General features: G+C 39.3%; 1 protein-coding gene across 2 annotated transcripts in view; it reads right to left on the reverse strand.

Moving 5' to 3' along the window:
• The window catches only part of RYR2 (ryanodine receptor 2), a 775,249-nt gene that overhangs the window by 265,197 nt on the left and 491,187 nt on the right, over positions 1–18,865 (reverse strand). For both annotated transcript variants that reach the window (XM_047762364.1, XM_047762363.1), the window contains one exon: positions 18,415–18,589. In XM_047762364.1, coding sequence (XP_047618320.1) covers positions 18,415–18,589 — 175 coding nt within the window. The remainder of the gene's footprint in view (positions 1–18,414; positions 18,590–18,865) is intronic.

Consider the following 18,865-nt stretch of genomic DNA (forward strand, 5'->3'; position numbering starts at 1 on the left):
AGGATTGGAGACAACATTTTTTAAGGTTTTCATTCATTTATAGCTGCTTTTGATCTCTGAAGAGAATTTTGCCTCCTTTTTCTTGGGGGTACACTAGATCTAAGAATGAAAAAAAAAGTAAACTAACACATAGAGATATTTGGAAATAGTTGCTAACATCCTACAGAAGCTTTTCCATCTGTCCCTTTCCCTTCAATGTCATTGCCACTGCATATTAAGCAGGGTGATGCACAATTAACAGAAATAATTAAGATATCAAATCAAAGAGTAGGTTAAAGTAAACGACTAAATCAAAAGTGATAGCAATGAGCAATAAAAAAATCAAAATACTTCAATGTGTGGTAGGGTCAGTTAATCTTTCCACTCCTAAAGAAAAAGGGGAAATTACATTAATTATGTTAATTGAGATTTTTGGAATCAACTGTTTGCAAGGGGATGAAGTGATATTTTTCAGTGGAGGCGGTGTTTCTCTCCTCTTCATTTCTTTCTATGATATTTAACAGAAAAGTTCAGGTAGTCAGTACATTATTGTCAGTATTGGATGCAGACTACAAATGAGATCTAACTTGTGGATCATAAAAGCACGAGATACTAAGAATAAGCTGGTGAATTTCTACCCTTATGATTTCTATTACTTTCCTTTTTGAAATGAGTGGCAGTGAAAGCAATGGATAACCCTTAAAACATCACAAGACAATGAAAATTACGTGGGATAATTGATAATGATGTCACTCCATTGGTATCATCAATATGTAAATAAACAGTTGTATCAAAGTGCACCAACCAGGAAGCAAGAACACACCCAGCTGGATTCAAGGAAGTGTGAATGATGAGTTTCCAGTTAAAACTAAAGAAGCCACAGCTGTGTCAGCAGCTGTGCCAGCTCTTCAAGTAGTACTCAAGGAAAGCTGTCTTAAATAAGTGTCCCCAAAGGAATCAAAGAAAAAGACTGGATAAATACAATAGATCTGAGATAGTTTGAACTACATTTGCACAAATTGGCAAATCTAACATCCATTTAATATAAACTAGGAGAAACTGAGACAGAAACATTTCCCCAGATGCTAAACATTCCTTTCTTCCTAACCACTTTATATTCAGGAGTTCCAACTCTGAAAGTCAAGTTACTGGCTACCTAAAAATATGTACACAGTAGATCTCTGGGCATTTATTATACTAAAATCTTAACTTTTCTGTATGCTTGATATATTTTCATCTAAAAAACAAAGTTCTTAGTTGTTATGCACAAAAAAATGTATGTCAACTGTTCACTATGGCTATATTTAACAATTACAGAATACGGTTTTGACAATAAATATATGCTTTTCTTTTCCTTGAGCTGATAACAGTATTTAGCTTTTGAAAATCTGGTGTTCAAAGGCTCATTAATATATAGGAAAATATTCACAATATTATTTCTAAAGAGAAAGATATAATATATGCTTTATTTTTAAAGATGCAAAAACACCAGAAGGTTTTTTATGTATATCAAAAAAAATTCATTATCATTTGTCTTGAGGTATTTTTTAATTTCCTTCTTGATTTCCTCATTGACCCATGGGTTTTTTAGTAGCATGTTGTTTAGTCTCCATGTAGTAAGTTTTTTTCTCATTTCTTTTCTTGTGGTGGATTTCTAGTTTCATGCCATTGTGGTCAGAAAAGATACTTGAAATAATTTCTATACTCTTAAATTTGTTGAGGTTAGCTTTGTGCTTCAGTATGTGATCAATTCTTGAGAATGGAGAGAGTGTGGAGAAAAGGGAAACCTCCTGCACTGTTGGTGGGAATGTAAGCTGGTACATCCACTATGTAGAACAGTATGAAGGTCCTTTATAAATCTATACGTAGAACTACCATATGACCCAGGAATCCCACTCTTGGGCATATATCCAGACAAAATTTTCCTTAAAAAAAGACACATGCACCCTCATGTTCACTATAGCACTATTCACAATAGCCAAGACATGGAAACAACCTAAATGTCCATCGACAGATGATTGGATTAGGAAGATGTGGTATATATATATATGTATATATATATATACATACATACAATGGAATATTACTCAGCCATAAATAATAACAAAATAATGCCATTTGCAGCAACATGGACGGAACCAGAGACTCTCATACTCTGTGAAGTAAGCCAGAAAGAGAAAGACAAATATCACATCACTTATATCTGGAATCTAATATATAACACAAATGAAACTTTCCACAGAAAAGAAACTCATGGACTTGGAGAATAGACTTGTGGTTGCCAAGGGGGAAGGGGAGGGAGTGGGGTGGATTGGGAGCTTGGGGTTAATAGATGCAAACTATTGCCTTTGGAATGGATTAACAATGAGATCCTGCTGTGTAGCACCGGGAACTATGTCTAGTCATTTATGATGGAGCATGATAATGTGAGAAAAAATAACCTATACATGTATGTGTAACTGGTTCACCATGCTGTACGTAGAAAAAAAATTGTATTGGGAAAGTAACAATTAAAAAAAATAAATAAAAATCTGCACTGAAAAAAAAATTTCAGAATGGTGGGATTTTTAATACTTTTTTCTTTCTCTTTTTTATTTTTATCTTCTTTAGGGCTACACCACAGCATATGGAAGTTCCCAAGCTAGGGGTATAATTGGAACAGCAGCTGCTGGCCTATACCACAGCCACCACAATGCAGGATCTGAGCCACTTCTGTGACCTACACCACAGCTCACAGCAACGCCAGATCCTTAACCCACTGAAAGAGGCCAGAGATCAAACCTTGGATACTAGTAGGGTTCATTACTGCTGAGCCACGATGTGAACTCGCTTTTTTTCTCTCTTTTTATGTCTCTCAATTTAATATTTTTTAATGAATATGTATTTTATTATGAAAACAAGTGATAGTTTTTGTAAAAATAAAATATTCACTCAATAAAATGGGATATACCTACATTTTCTTATCAGAAATGCAGAAGAGTGATGTGGATATAAAATGGGCCAAATAACATAGCCTTTAAATTGTTGAAGTTCAAGTTCTGAGGTCCAATGAGGATGTAGTGAGCTGGTACTAGAAATCTTGCTAATAAAATTAGAGTACAAGATTGACAGAGAACAATTTAGTAATATGCATGAAGATACTTTCAATGATTTGTTTCTTTATCCAAGAGATATTTGCTGAGAAGCTACTGTGTGCCAGAAACTGGGAATACTCAGTGACTAACACACAGATCCCGCTAAAAGGCTCTAAGGAGGTGGGGAGGCAGCTGAAGACCTAACATCAAAATAACCTACTGATGCATCGGAGAAGAGGGGGCACCAAGAGCTGAGGAGAGACAGGTGTCAGGAGGACTCGGCAAAAGAGCTACCATGTAAGAAGACGGCAAACAAGCAGTCCTAGGAATAGACTAAGAAGAGAATCTGTAATCCAGGAGACCTGGATTCCAGTTTCGGCTCCATCACCTCTAAACTTTACGACCTTTGGCAAGTTGCTTAAATTCTCTCAGCTTTAATCCTTTCTTCTGCATTATCTACCCTGTTGGGTTATGGTTTTAAAAATAAGATCCTGTACATAAAGTACTTAACATGGATGCTCACTAAATTTAAAATGGAAAATGAAAAAGGTAAAAGAAACTAAATATCCATAATAAGAGAATGGCTAATTATGATATGTACACAAAACTAAATATGTGCAGTTATTAAAAATCATGCTTAGGCCTCACCAAAATAAAACTGTAGGAGGAGGTGTAATTAATCTGGCAAAATTTAAGAACTGGTGATTCCAGATAAAGCATATACAGGTATTCATCACACTGTTTTTGCACTTTTCTGAGGGGCTGACATTTCTCAAAATATAAAAATGATAGAAATATCAAAAGTTATCCCTAAAATGTTGTTATGACTCAAGACAACATTTATAATTTAAAGTCAAAAAGGCGGCAATACAAAACTGTTTTTACATCTCAATATTTTAAATGGGAGAAAGAGACATTAAAAGTCAAATTTCTCTCTGGGTAGTGAGAATATATTACAATTTTAAACCACTTTCATTATACTCCTTTGTTTTTCAAATGTTCAAAAGTAATTTATTAATTTTATGAAAAATAAATAGATGTACTTCTTCACTACTGCATAGCAGGAGATGGTATTTTCATTGCTTTATCATTTTTGTCCCCTTGAAGGGAATCTATTTGCAAAAGTATATCCATAAGTACAAGTTACGCTATTTTTTATCTTTTTAATTTAAATAAAGCAGAACTTAATAAAAGTTAAATTATAGTCTGACTTCTGAAGATGCAGTTTTAGTAGCGGCTATGGTAATAAAACCACAGATGTTTCTAAAAACTATATTTTAAAACTTAGCACATCACACAGCAGGAAGGACTAGACAGCAGTGGCATCAGAGCAGAGAGGTTGGGGGGGACAACTCCAGGCTTGGTTCAGCTGCCACCTGGGAAAGGGCCAGGTTTCAGCCACTTCCTTTGGCCAGTGTCCTGCCAGTAAAGGTGCTGATGGGATGAAATGCTCCCACCCAGGGCTTGCTAACAGCAGCTGATTCTCTGCTTATCTGAGGCTGCCTCTCAGTGAACCATTTATTGAGATAGGAATTGTTTATTATCTTTTCCCAATGATTTAAGTCCAGTCTCAGCTTGAATCACAGCTGAGTGGCCAGAAAAGAAACAGCAGATCTCAAGGTCCATGCTCTCAGCCAGGCCTGTAAATCAACAAAGTAGAGATTTTAGGTCTCCTGGACCATATGTTCTCTGCCAAAACTACTCGAGCCTGAATGACAGTGCAGAGGCAGCCACAGATAGTCCATCAACAAAGGAGTGTGGCTGTGTTCCAACCTTATTCACAAAGACTGATGGCAGGCTGGACTGGTCCCTCAGGCCTCACTTGGCCAACTCCTACTCTAAGTTTTCAACATTTAAACACTGCATCAGGTCCCTTCATTTGGCAAATATCTAATGACCACCTACCAGATGCCAACCAATGTTCTAGGCTTTGGAGATACAATTGGGAACAGAATGAACAGGGGTCACTGACTTTCTAGAACTTATCTTTACATAGAGAAAGCATATAATGAGTAAATAAATAGAGCTATTAATATATATAATGTCAAGAAATCATAACTGCTATCAAAGGACAGAAAGTTTTGCCATAAATCACACAAGCTGCTAAGTGACCTCATTCTTAATAACTATCCAGAGCAGAACATGATAATTGAGGTTCAATTCTTTAATAGTTTGAGGTAGGCTTAGGCTGAGCACAGTTGTATTCCAACACAAATAAACAAATTTCCACTAATTCATGCACACACCCTGGCAAAGGTAAAATGTAGGTTCTCCGTTCCTGCCCTTAGTGGTTTCCATCTTCTATTCCATTACCTTAACTGACACCTTGCACATAACATAGCCTGATGTATCTAACGGAGGTTTCTTCCTGGCAGTGGATCTTAAATTAGTACTCATGAATCACACTGGTAACTTGGGCCTGTGCCAGATCCGCCCTAACTATTTGTAAATCTGTTAAAACAGTAGCTACAACTTATGGCTAAATTGCTTCCTCCAACAAAAGACAGATGGCTTTAGCGAATTTTAACTCTCCCCACTGATGAGCCTCCCAACTCCTGAGCAGAGGGGTGTGCTGGGAGCGTGCAAGTCCAGGAAAGTAACTAGCAGTCACAAGGATGTGGGGGTGTGATGCAGGCGTGAAATCTGTGATGGGGGCCGGAATGAAAAGAAGATAGAGCAGATCCCAAGCATACCAGTTTTTCCTAAGAATATCTGATTGCAGATTTCAAATTTTTTGAAATACAGAGAGGAATCCACATTTATAACCTGAACCAAATGGCCAAAAGCATATAAAAAGGGCTAATATTACACTAATGTGTAAATCTGAATTATTTGATCAGGTAACACTTATTGGTGGTCTATTTTGTGCCAGATGATACATAAGCACATTCCCATTAATTATTAATTGTTAACCCCATTTATTTAAGACGAGGAAACAATTAAGTTATTCAATCATTTGTCTAAGTTCTTTTAACTAGTTAAGTGAGGTGTTAAAATTTGAATCAAGACTGCAGAGTGGGAGGGTAAAACAAACCATTCGAAAACACTTGCCTTAGATTTCTGGGATCTTTAGAACTGGAAGAGGCATGAAAAGACCATTTACAATTAGTATTTTTTTTTTATTTTAAGGAAATGAAAACAGAGGGAATATTTGCCCAAGATCACACAGGAAGAATTATTTTCAGAATTGGGTCTAGAACCCAAGGCTTCAGACATGGTATTTATTTCCTCTAGTCCATTTTGGCTTTGAAAATGAATCAAGGAATTATGCTAAGTGAGGTCTTAGGAAACCTAATATGATGCAAGTGTATCTTTAGTTCATGGATTTTATAACAACAATGCTGGCACAATAGGGACATTCCCATACTTTCTTCCTGGCTCCCAGTTCATTTCAGACAATCGAGATCATTAGAAGTGGGTTGTTTGTTTGTTTGGGGGGCACGTGCCTATGACATATAGAAGTTTCCAGGCCAGGCGTAGAACCTGAGTCACAGCAGTGACTGCCGAATCCTTAACCACTAGGCTCCAAGGGAACTCTAGGATTTTTCTTTCTGAATTTGAAAACCATTTTTAAAACCATCACATCCTTTCCATCAAATCAAATCCAGAAAAAAAGTTTAATATATACAAGGTTCTGACATACTTTATTTCAACTCATGCCTTGATCTTTTTAAGTATACGTAAACCATCCCATACTGGATCTTGCTGTTTGGCTCTCCAGTACTAGCAGATAATGAGCCTTTAGTGCTGCACTTCCATAATGCTCCTTCTATTACCTCAAACATATATTCGCTATAGGCAAAGCCACCAATTTGAAGAAAGGCTAGTATGGATACAAATTATCTCACTCATCACCTACCAACTTTATTCTCAAAATTGTCTGTAAGATAGAAATTTCCTGTGTTCATCAACATGTAAAATTTAACTGTCAATTAACTGGTCAGCTGAGATTAAAAAATTTAGTTCCATGGAATTCACTGATCATTTTACAATGAATTTCCTCAAATAAAATGCTGAGTATATTTCACACACATAAGATCAAAAGACGTATATTAAAATAATAATCTGAAACTTAACTCTAAATATTGAAAATGTCCTCACTTCATAACTTAAAGTATTCCATGAATGTAGTACATATTTAAGAGTTCTACTCCTGAAAAAGTCAAAGGACCTTCCCTTTCTGATTCTGGGCAAAACTATGAGACTCCAGTTTCCAACATCTTCACACTCTTTAGAATCCATCTAATTTATAACTAACTATCTTTATCTTCACTCAAAACATTTAGTGTCAAGAGGCAGGATCAAGATGGTGGAGGAGTAAGATATGGTGTTCATCTTCTACCACAAACACATCAAAAAAACCCCAAAACTTCATGTAGAACGATTTGCACAGAACATCTACTGAACACTGGCAGAAGATTTTCACACCTCAAAAAAGGGCAAGAAATCCTCCACATAACTGTGTAGAACAAAAGGAAAAAAAAAAGAGGAAGATAGAGGAAAGAAATCAGGACGGTACTAGCACACCTCAGAGGGAGGTGTGAAAGAGGAAAGGAACCCACACCCTGGGAAGCCACCTAACTGATCAGGAGATCAGTCAAGATGGAGGGACCTCAAAGCCTCAGAGAAAAACATAGCAGCTGGACTGGGGAGGACCAAGAAGAGAGAAAGCCACACAGACCATCGGTTCTACCTCTCATGACACCATAGCCTGAGATGCTTGGGCAGGGGCTGAGCACTGAGCTCAGGCTCTGGAGGTCAGTTCCAGGGAGAGGACAAGGATTGGCTAAGTGGAGATAGTCTGAGGGAGCCAGAGAGTGGTGAGCCAAAGGCTGGGGAGCAGAGCACTACAGCTGAGGAAACCTGGGAGGAGATCTGGGCCTGTGGGAGAAGCAAGGTGCCATTGTTGGGGAGGCAAGAGGAGGAGGGGCAGACAGCCACAGGAATATCTTCCTCTGCATGTGCACAGACTCTTGATGGTGGGTCTATGGGCAGTGAGGCCCCCCTTGCACCTCTTCAGATGGTGGCACCTATGTGCGGGCTAAGCATGATAGGTAGATTCTTGCATGGTCTACAGGTACTGGGGGCAAACCATCACACTTATCACTTATAGTCCAGAAGTGGGTGTGGCCCTCCAGCATTAGGGAACTATGAACAGACACCAATGTCGGACCCAGTTACCTCAGAGGTCGGCACAGAGGGCAGTGCAACTGAGCACCACCTGTTGTTGCTCTCACTTTCCTGGAAATGCACACACCCTGTCGCTGCCACTCCCAAATGCTTTGGGCCCTGTCTAAACCTGCCTGAGGCTCAATGCCACTTCCCAGGACCCTGCAACTAGGAGCAGCCTGAACCACCTTCCTGTGGGTCTGTGATACTGCAAAAGGCCCAGCAACCAGGCACTGGCTACTAGCCTTCCCCACAGCTTCCATCTCCCTGGAAGCATGCACAGCCCTCTATGAAGGGGTAACATCCTGTGCACACTGAGAAACAAGACAACAAACATCTAAACCCTCATGCCAAATATAAAGAGTAAGCCCTCCCAAAATACTGAGGGGCACTCTTGCATGTAAATAGCCAAACAAGACCACAGTAGTTAGTTTCCCTAAACTCGCAGAATAAGAAAAATATAAGTAAAATGAAGCAGCTCAGGAACCATTCCCAGTTAAAAGAATAGGAGAATTCACTTGAAGAAGCAAAAAATGAAACAGACCTCTGCCCTGCAGTCTAACAGACACCAAGTTCAAAAAGGAGATAGTGAAAATACTGAAGGAATTAATGGTGAATACGAAGGAATTAAGAGCAGATATGAACAGTAATGCAGATTACTTTAGAAAGGAACTAGAAAATATAAGGAGCCAAGAAAAATTATCAAATTCATTTGCAGAGAAACAAACTGAGTTAAAGCCACTTAAAAGTAGAATGAATCATGCAGAGGAACAAAGATAGTGACTTGGGAGATATAATGATGGAAATCATCCAATCAGGACAACAGACAGAAAACCAAATGAAAAAAATTTGAAAGCAATGTAAGAGCTCTATGGGATGATATAAAGCAGGCCATCTATGTATAATAGGGGTTAAGAAAGAGAAGAAAAAGAAAAGGCGATGGAAAATAGATTTGAATAAATCATGGCTGAAAACTTTCCAAATCTAAAGGAAACAGATATCAAGATATAGGAAGCACAGAGGGCCCCAAACAAGTTGAACCCAAACAGGCCCACACCAAGACAAATTATAATAAAAATGGCAAAAATTAAATAGAGGATATTAAAGGCAGCCAAGAGAAAAACTGAGTTAATTAATAGAGTTAATTATAAGGGAACCCCCATAAGGCTATCAGCTGACTTCTCCACAGAAACATGGCAGGCCAGAAGAGAGTGGCAACATATATTCCAAGTTCTAAAATAAAAAAAAAATTGCAGCCTAGAATACTTTATCCAGCAAGAATATTATTTAAAATACAAGGAGAAATAAGGAATTTCTTGAACAAAAACTGAAGGAGTACAGCAATACTAAACCCATTCTAAAAGAAATACTGAAAGGGCTCCTCTAAATAAAAAAGAAGTAAGAACAAATAGCATGGAGGAAATTGGAAAGTAATCACTTAAATAAGTTAGTATACAGAACAAAAAGTAAAAAAATAAAATAAAATAAAATATAAAAAGTAACTGTTGTAAAAGTGATGACATAAAAGGAGAAATTGATGGGACTATAACAATCGTAAGATACTTTAACATCCCACTCACATAAATGGACAGATCCTCTAGACAGAAAATCAATAAGGCAACAGAGATCCTAAATGACACAATAGAAAAGTTAGACATAATTGATATTTTCAGGACATTACATCAAAAAAAATTCAGAATATATATTCTTTTTAAGTGAATGTGGAACATTCTCAAGGATTGACCACACACTGAAGTGAGTCAAACTATCACTGTTTGCAGATGACATGATATTATACCTAGAAAATCCTTAAGACACTACCAGGAAACTGTTAAGAGGTTATCCATGAATTTAGTAAAGTTGCAGGATACAAAATTAATACAGAGAAATCCAATGCATTTATATATACTAACAATGAAAGATCAGAAAGAGAAATTATGGAAATAATCCCATTTACCATCACATCAAAAATAATAAAATACTTAGGAATAAACCTACCTAAAGAGACAAAAGACCTGTACTCTGAAAACTATAAGACACTGATGAAAGAAATCAAAGATGACACAATCAGATGTAAAGATACACCATGCTCTTGGATTGGAAGAATCGCTATTGTCAAAATGACTATACTACCTAAGGCAATCTACAGGTTCCATGCAATACCTATCAAATTACCAAGGACATTTTCCACAGAACTAGAACCAAACATTTTAGTTTGTTTGGAAGCACAAAAGACCCAGAATAGCCAAAGCCATACTGAGAAAGAAAAATGGTACTAGAGGAATCAGGCTTCCAGACCTCAAACTATACTACAAAGCTATGATCATCAAATCAGTATGGTACTGGTACAAAAATAGAAACATATATCAGGACAGAAAACCCAGAATAAAACCCATGCATTTATAGTTAACTAATCTATGACAAAGAAGGCAAGAATATACCATGGTGAAAAGACAGTTCCTTTAATAAGTGGTGCTGGGAAAACTGGACAGCTATATGTAAAAGAATGAAATTAGAATGCTTCCTAATACCACACAGAAAAAACAAACTCAAAATGGATTAAAGACCTAAATATAAGACCATATACTATAAAACTCTTAGAGGAAAATATAGGCTGAACACACTCTGATGTACACCACAGCAATAACTGCTCAGATTCACCTCCTAGAGTAATGACAATAAAAATAAAAATAAACAAATGTAAACTAATTAAACTTAAAAGTTTTTACACAGCAAATGAAACCCTAAACAAAGCAAAAGGGAAACACACAGAATGGATGAATATATTTGCAAATGAAGCCACTGACAAAAGATTAATCTCCAAAATACATAAACAACTCCTGAAGCTGAATATCAAAAACACAATCTCACTAAAAAATGGGTAGAAAAATCTAAATATATAATTCTCCAAAGAAGACACACAGATGGACAAAATACAAAAAAGAAACAGGAAAAGATGTTCAACATCACTAATTATTAGAGAAATGCAAATCAAAACTACTATGAGGTACCACCTCACACCAGTCAAACTGCTGTCATTTATAAGTCTACAAATCACAAATGCTGGAGAGGGTGTGGAGGAAAGAAAAACTCTCCTACACTATTGGTGGGAATGTAAATTGGTACAACAAATATGGAAAAGAGTATGGAGGTACCTCAGAAAACTAAATATAGAAGTACCATATGATTCTGCAATCCCACTACTGGACATATATCTGGACAAAGCTTTCATTCAAAAAGATACATGCACTGATGTGTTCACTGCAGCACTATTAACAAAGCCAAGACATGGAAACAACCTAAATGTCCATCAACAGATAAAAGGATTAAGAACATGTGGTGCAGATACACAATGGAATACTATTCAGCTGTAAAAAGAACAAAATAATGCCATTTGAAGCAACATAGATGGAACTAGAGACTCTCATACTAAGTGAAGTAAGTCAGAAAGAGAAAGACAAGTACCATACGGTATCACTTATATCTGGTATCTAATATATTGTACAAATGAACTTATCTACAGAAAATAAACAAACTCATGGACATAGAGGTCAGACTTGTATTTGCCAAGGAGGAGGGGGAGGGAATGGGATGGACTGGGCATTTGGGCTTAGAAGATGCAAACCATTGCATTTGGAGTGGATAAGCAATGACAACCTGTTGCACAGCACAGAGAATTATATCCAATCACTTGTGATGGAACATGATGGAGGAAAATGTGAGAAAAAGAATGTGGGTCACTTTGCTGTACAACAGAAATTGACATAACATTATAAATCAACTATAATATTTTTTTTAGGAAAAAGTTATATGCACCCCTAAGCTCACTGACAATTTCCAATATATGGAAGTCATCAAAATGTCCACTGATTGGCGAATATATTTATGGGGGTGGGGGACAGAGAAAGATAGACAGAAACAAAGAAAGGGAGAAAGAGAAAGAGTCAGAGAGAAAGAGCACTGAGAGACAGACAGAATGAACATAGGAAAAGGGGAATTTGTAGAACTCCCACAATTTTCCTAAACTGGTCTATATGTTAGAACCTGGTCACAATGTCCATCCAATCTGGAAAGGTGGGGGTTACATCAGAGGATGTTTGACCACGAGGCAATAATGCGGGGAGCCATTGCAGGGGTAGCCCGCCACAGGGGTCAAGATGAGACATGTGGACTTGAACCTAAATATAACAGGAGGACCTGGAAGGTTGTGTGCCAGAGGGATGATCTCTGGATTTTACTGAATTTCAACCCTCCCATGGTGGGACTAGGAAACAGGCAGGAAGGGGAATACTCTCCATATATCGCAGAGGAGACCCAGGCCTGGCTAAGCTGTATTTTGTGCTATGTTAGCCTTTTATGTCACCCTTCCTTTGCCAAGTCCATGTATGAGCTCCATGGGATACCAGCCCATGGGTTTTACAGGCACTGTCAGTTGTTATAGGCCTATGTACCTAGTGGCTTCCCTGGGAAGTAGAGGCCAGAATAATCTCCACTGCGCAGATGGAGAATAGGTATATCCTGAGAGGCATGTGGCTTGTCCAGGGTCACATCACTGGTGAGGAGGAGAAGCTGGGTCTGAATCCAACTGCATCCTCAGAGTTGGGGCCCTGGTGGCATCCAGGCCTCCCAAGAGATTTGCGGGTAGGCTGTGTGGGTGTCACTGTGCTTGGACTTGGCCTGGGGTAAGGGCTGAGTGGTCAGCATCCCAGAAGTGCCCTTGGGCAGCTTTGTATAAGGAGGAAGCCAGGGTAAGGGGATCTCAGGAAGTGACCTCACCTACCTGGCAAGAAAGACCAAGAGAACTTGGAACCTGGGTAACTAGGCACCCACATTCTAGACAAGTCCCCTACATAGCTCACTTTGTTGGAGACCCTTGAGTGAAAATGGTGTGTGTGGCTTTGGGGAAGCCAGCAGAAACAGCCCATTTCGATGCTATAGGCACTGGGTCAGGTCTCACTTGAGATGTCTACAGCCATTTGCCCAGGAGAAATCAAAGGTAACAAAGGAGGCCACAGGTGAGCAAAGCTAGGCCAGGCCACCACTCTGATCCCAGTGAGGTAGCCCACTGTGCCCACCCAGTTTGTGTGGAGGTGGGGCAGGTTGGCGTGGTAGGACTGGGTGGGAGGGTCTACCTCTAGCAAGAGTGGGCTGAGGACAGGTCAAAAGCCTGGTGGGCCAGTCATGCCCAAAGCCCAGGTCAAAGCTGACTGTGTGAGGATATAGAGAGCTAGAGCAGTACCCTTCTGCTTAAGATTTATCCCAAGCCCTCTAGGAATATCTCTTTCCTCCTGCGTGGATATCTGAACAGACCTAGGTATGGGCCTGATCTGGGAAAAGGTTGAGTGGGCAGAAGCAGCAGTGAGGGTGGCCAGCCAGTACTCTGATAACTCTGGGCCAGGCTGACTGCTGGTCTTATTGTTTCAGAACACCACACCAGAGCTCAGTGGTGGGCTGGTTGACAGGACCACTCAATCTCTCTCTGTGAATGAGGGACTGGTGCACCACACCACCACTGAGGGCACCTCACCCCTGAATCCAAATCTGCTTTTGCAGGAGACCCAGAACCTGGTCAGGATCCACAAAACCTGCACGGAGAACCTGAACCTGCTCCTGCAAGAGATCCAGAGCCAGGTCAGGATCCACAACTACAAGGAGAAACTCCACCTTCTCCTGTAGGAGACCCAGAGCCAGATTGGGACCCAGAATTCCTGCAAAAACCTGCACCTGCTTCTGCAGGAGACCCAGAGTCAGGTTAGGATCCACAACTCCTGCAGGGAGATGCTACATCAGATCCTGTAAGAGATATCCAGAACCAGAACAGGATCCACAGCTCCTGCATGGGGAACCTGCACCTGCTCCTATAATAGATCCAGAGTCAGGTCAGGATCTAGAACACCACCAGGGAGAAACTCTACCTGATCCTTCAGGAGATCGAGATTCAGGTCAGGATACACAAATGCAGTGCAAACCTGCACCTGCTCCTATGAGAAATTCTGAGCCAGGTCAGGATTCACAAATCCTGCAGGAAGAACCTGCACCTACTCTTGCAGGAGACCCTGAGTCAGGTCTGGATCTACAGCTCCTGCAGGGAGAACCTACACCTGCTTCTACAGGAGATTCTGAGCCAGGTTGGGATCCACAGAGCCATGTCAGGATCCAGAGCTCTTTCAGAGAGAAACTACATCTGCTTCTTCAGGAGACCCAGAACCAGGTCAGGATTCAGAGCTCCTGCAGGGAGAACAGGTACCTGTTCCTGTAGTAGACATACAGCCCAATGAGGATTTACCACCCCTCAAGAGAGAACGTTCACCTGGCCCTGCAGGAGGCCAAGATCCAGGTTAACTTCCCTAATACCACTGGTGGTTGAGCCTGCAACTATTACTGGTCCTATTCCTGTACTTGTAGGAGCCACTTCAGTAGTCACCGAGCCCATGGGCACAATGGCTCTGCAACCACTCTCATTGTCAGTTCTAGTTTCTACCATCAACCCACTCCCCCACCCGAACTTTATTTCCTTTTCCATGTTGTGTTTTCTGTATATGTTTTTATTTATTTATTTGTTTCTGTTACATTATTTACCAGGTTCTATATTTTTTATGTTCAAAGTAATATAATAATAAGAAAATTCAAGTTTAAAATGATAACATTTAAGCATTTTCCATTTAAATTGTGTAATTCAGAAGCATTTTAATGTGTGTAACCATCCCCACTGTCTAACTTTAGGCTATTTCATTCCCAAAAAAACTTCTCAAAAAACTAAAAATAAAATTACCATTTGATCCAGCAATCCCACTCCTGGGCATCTATCCAGAGAAAACCAAGACTCGAAAAGATAAGTGTACCCCAATGTTCATTGCAGCACTATATAAATAGCAAGACATGGAAGCAACCTAAATGTCAATCGACAGAGGAGTGGATAACAAAGATGCTGTACATATACACAATGGAGTATAATTCAGCCATTAAAAGGAATGAAATAATGGCATTTGCAGCTACACGGATGGGCTTAGAAATTACCATGCTAAGTGAAGTTAGACAGTGAGACACAAATGCCATATGCTATCATTTACATGTGGAATATGAAAAAAAAAACATACAATGAACTTATTTGCAGTATACAGTACAGATACTGACTCACAGACTTTGAAAAACTTATGGTTACCAAAGAAGACATGTTTAGGGGAGAGGGATGGACTGGGGCATTTGGGATGGAAACACTGTAAAACTGGGTTGTGATGATCACTGCACAACTATAAACATAATAAACTTCATTGAGTTAAAATAGAAATATTTAGGTAGATTTTTTTAAAGTAAAAAAAAATGGCCATGTACCCAAAGCAATCTACAGAGTCAATACAATCCCTATCAAATTACCCATGACTTTCTTCATGGAACTTGATCCAACAATCCAGAAATTTATATGGAACCATAAAAGACCCGGAATTGCCAAGGCAATCCTGAGGAAAAAAACCAAGTAGAAGGCATAACTCTCCCACACTTCAGACAATATTACAAAGCTACAGCAATCAAGACAGTGTCTACCAGTACAAAAACAGACATAGAGACCAATGGAAGAGAATAGAGAGCCCAGAAATAAACCCAGAAACCCATGGTCAATTAGTATTTGACAAAGGAGGCAAGAATGTAAAATAGGAAAAAGACAGTCTCTTCAGCAGGTGGTGCTGGGAAAACTGCATGTAAAGCAATGAAAACAGAACACACCCTCACACCACAAAAATAAACTCAAAATGGCTTAAAGACTTCAACATAAAACAAGATGGCATAAAACTCCTTGGAGAGAACACAGGCCAAAACATTGTCTGACATCAACTGTACAAATGTTTTCTTAGGTCAGTCTCCCAAAACAAGAGAAATAAAGACAAAAATAAACCCAAGGGACCTAATCAAACTGACAAGCTTTTGTACGAGGAAGAAAACCATAAAATAAAAAGACAGAATGGGAGAAAATAGTCTCAAATGATGCAAGCGACAAAGGCTTAATCTCCAAAATATACAAACAACTTCATACAACTCACCATAAAAAAAGCCCAACACACTTGAAAAATGGGCAGAAGACCCTAATAGACTTTACTTCAAAGAAGATATACAGATGGCCAGAAGACACATGAAAAAATGCTCAACATCACTAATGATTAGAGAAATGAAAATCAAAACTACCATGAGGTACCACTTCACACTGGTCAGAATGGCCATCATTAGTAAGTCTACTCTGCCTGGGGGTGGTAAGGATTACATGACATGTTGATATAAGGCATATATAAAGGTAAAGAAAAAAGTAGCTAGGGTCCCAACCCAATTCCTTGGTTGTGTGGATTGTTGACTGCACTGCAGTGTCTCAGATTCCTAACTTCTTCCTTCCACAAGAGTTAATTTTTAATTAGGGAGATTCCCAGTAATGTTACTTTCCCAGGTCTGATACAAACGTGGGTCCCAGGTCTGTAACAACAGCAGGTTGTACCAAGTGGCACTAACAACTGTAAGGACAGATATTTCAATAAATTAACTTCAAAGGAAGAAAAGCATAATATGCAGGCATTTAAAAATAACAAAAAAAACAAAATCTCAGGTCATATCCATAGCAGTGGACAGTAAAGGCAAATAACACAGAAAAGCCCCTCTCTCATCTGCCCTTTGATACGCTGATACTCCTGAGAGCCATACCAGAGGAGGGGAGACAGGTGATGGAGGGTTAGGGTACCAGTTTTACCCATCACCCAGAGATACAGGTAAGAAAAGGAGAAATTAAATTATAAAAATTAAAAAAAAAATTTCCATTATTTTCACAAATCTATTTTTGAGAAACCATGGTCATACCTACTTAAGAACTTGTTGAATGAATAATCATTGAATTTAATGCAAATAATGAGCCAGCTAACTTTTTGAGCATTAGTGATAAGTTCATGGAACATCAAAATTACTGAGTGAGGGGGAATTCCCTTTGTGGCTCAGTGGTAATGAACCTGAATAGTATCATGAGGATGCCGGTTCAATCCCTGACCTCGCTCAGTGCGTTAAGGATCTGGCACTGCCGTGAGCTGTGGTGTAGGTTGCAGAGTGGTGTGGATCCCATGTTGTTGTGGCTGTGACATAGGCTGGCAGCTGTGGCTCCAGTTTGAATGCTAGTCTGGCAACTTCCATGTGCTGCAGGTGTAGCCCTAAAAATCAAAAATTAAAAAAAAAGTACTTACTGAGGTACATGGTAAAATCCATATGTATATATTTAAGGAACAGGATATAATCAATGCCATTTTGAAAAATAAAAGTGTTAGCTCATTTTTTGGATATTTATATAATATTTTGTTAAATATGGTCTTATTTAATGTGCTCTAGATTAGCAGTACCCAAGAGAACTTTCTGGGATGATGCAAATACCGTATCTCTGCTGTCCAATAGGGCTCTACTAGCCATGAGTCAGTACTGAGTACTTGGCATGTAGCAAATGCCACTAAGAAACTCAATTTTTAACATTATTTCATTTAAATGAATGTAAATTCAAATAACTCCATGTGGCCAGGGGCTACCCTACTAGAAGTACAGCTCTAAAGAAAACCTGCCTTCTTATTTGCTTCCAAAGGGCTTTTGGCTTCCTTTTCCAACCCTGCTCAAGGTCATCTCAGATCCCCACAGGAAGACATATTTTCTCCCTGCATTCTGCTTCTGTAGAACTTCCTTCATTTCTTTATTTTGGAACTTATCCACTGAACAGAAATTATACAAGCGTGGGCTTCCCCTAGTATTCTGTAATCTACATAAAGACAGGACAATGTTTTATTCACCTTAATCATCTCAGCAAGCAGCAGAGGACCTGATACTTTGTAGGTTCTCATTACATTTTTTGAAATGAATGAACAGGAAGAAGCTATAAGCAGCTGATTAAAAGGAGAAGTTCTAAAGGAAAATTCAATATTTATGGAAAACTATTCTTTCGCCTGCCATGTATTTTCTTACTCTCACTCATAAAAGCCATTTCTGCTTTCTCAAAATCCTAGCTATGTCGTACAGATAGTGTTTCTGCTCAAGTAATTTCAAATAAGCCATCTGGCACCCTTGTGATTTATAGCTGCAAACCTCTGCTCGCTCACCCTCAGAGATGGTGGGTCAAGAACCATCAGAACAAAGTGTCTCACTGTGCCAAAAACCTGAAAAACCACCCAAGATGCAGTATACTTACCATCACCAACATCAAAGTCCTTGAAAGCCAGTTCTGAACCTGAATCATCAAGAAGGATTTCACCATTCAGTGTGAACATCATGGTGTGTTCCGTCATGTCAACCATACACCCCACGACGTCGCCTGCTTGCCAAGAACGCCCATAGTGTTCATTGCCCTGGTGCCATCGCTGGGCCTAGGGACAGAAGAGTCACTGTCACAGGGAAAGCCAGGAGCAGCACCCGCCCACCACTGCTGGCATGAGTCATGGAAGCCCTTCTGTTACCCTGAGGGGAGGAAGAAATGTAGTCAGTACATTATCTACCCCCCTGCTCTACGCAGCCAGGAGGAGCTGCCTGGGGATTCTGAATGCCTAACATGAACATGGTGTATCACTGAATCTTGAGAAATCCCAAATGCTACTTCATCATTTTAAGAGTCTATTATTTAAAAAAACCTAACCCTACCTACT

Source organism: Phacochoerus africanus, chromosome 15, assembly GCF_016906955.1.
Source record: "Phacochoerus africanus isolate WHEZ1 chromosome 15, ROS_Pafr_v1, whole genome shotgun sequence".
Taxonomy (NCBI): domain Eukaryota; kingdom Metazoa; phylum Chordata; class Mammalia; order Artiodactyla; family Suidae; genus Phacochoerus; species Phacochoerus africanus.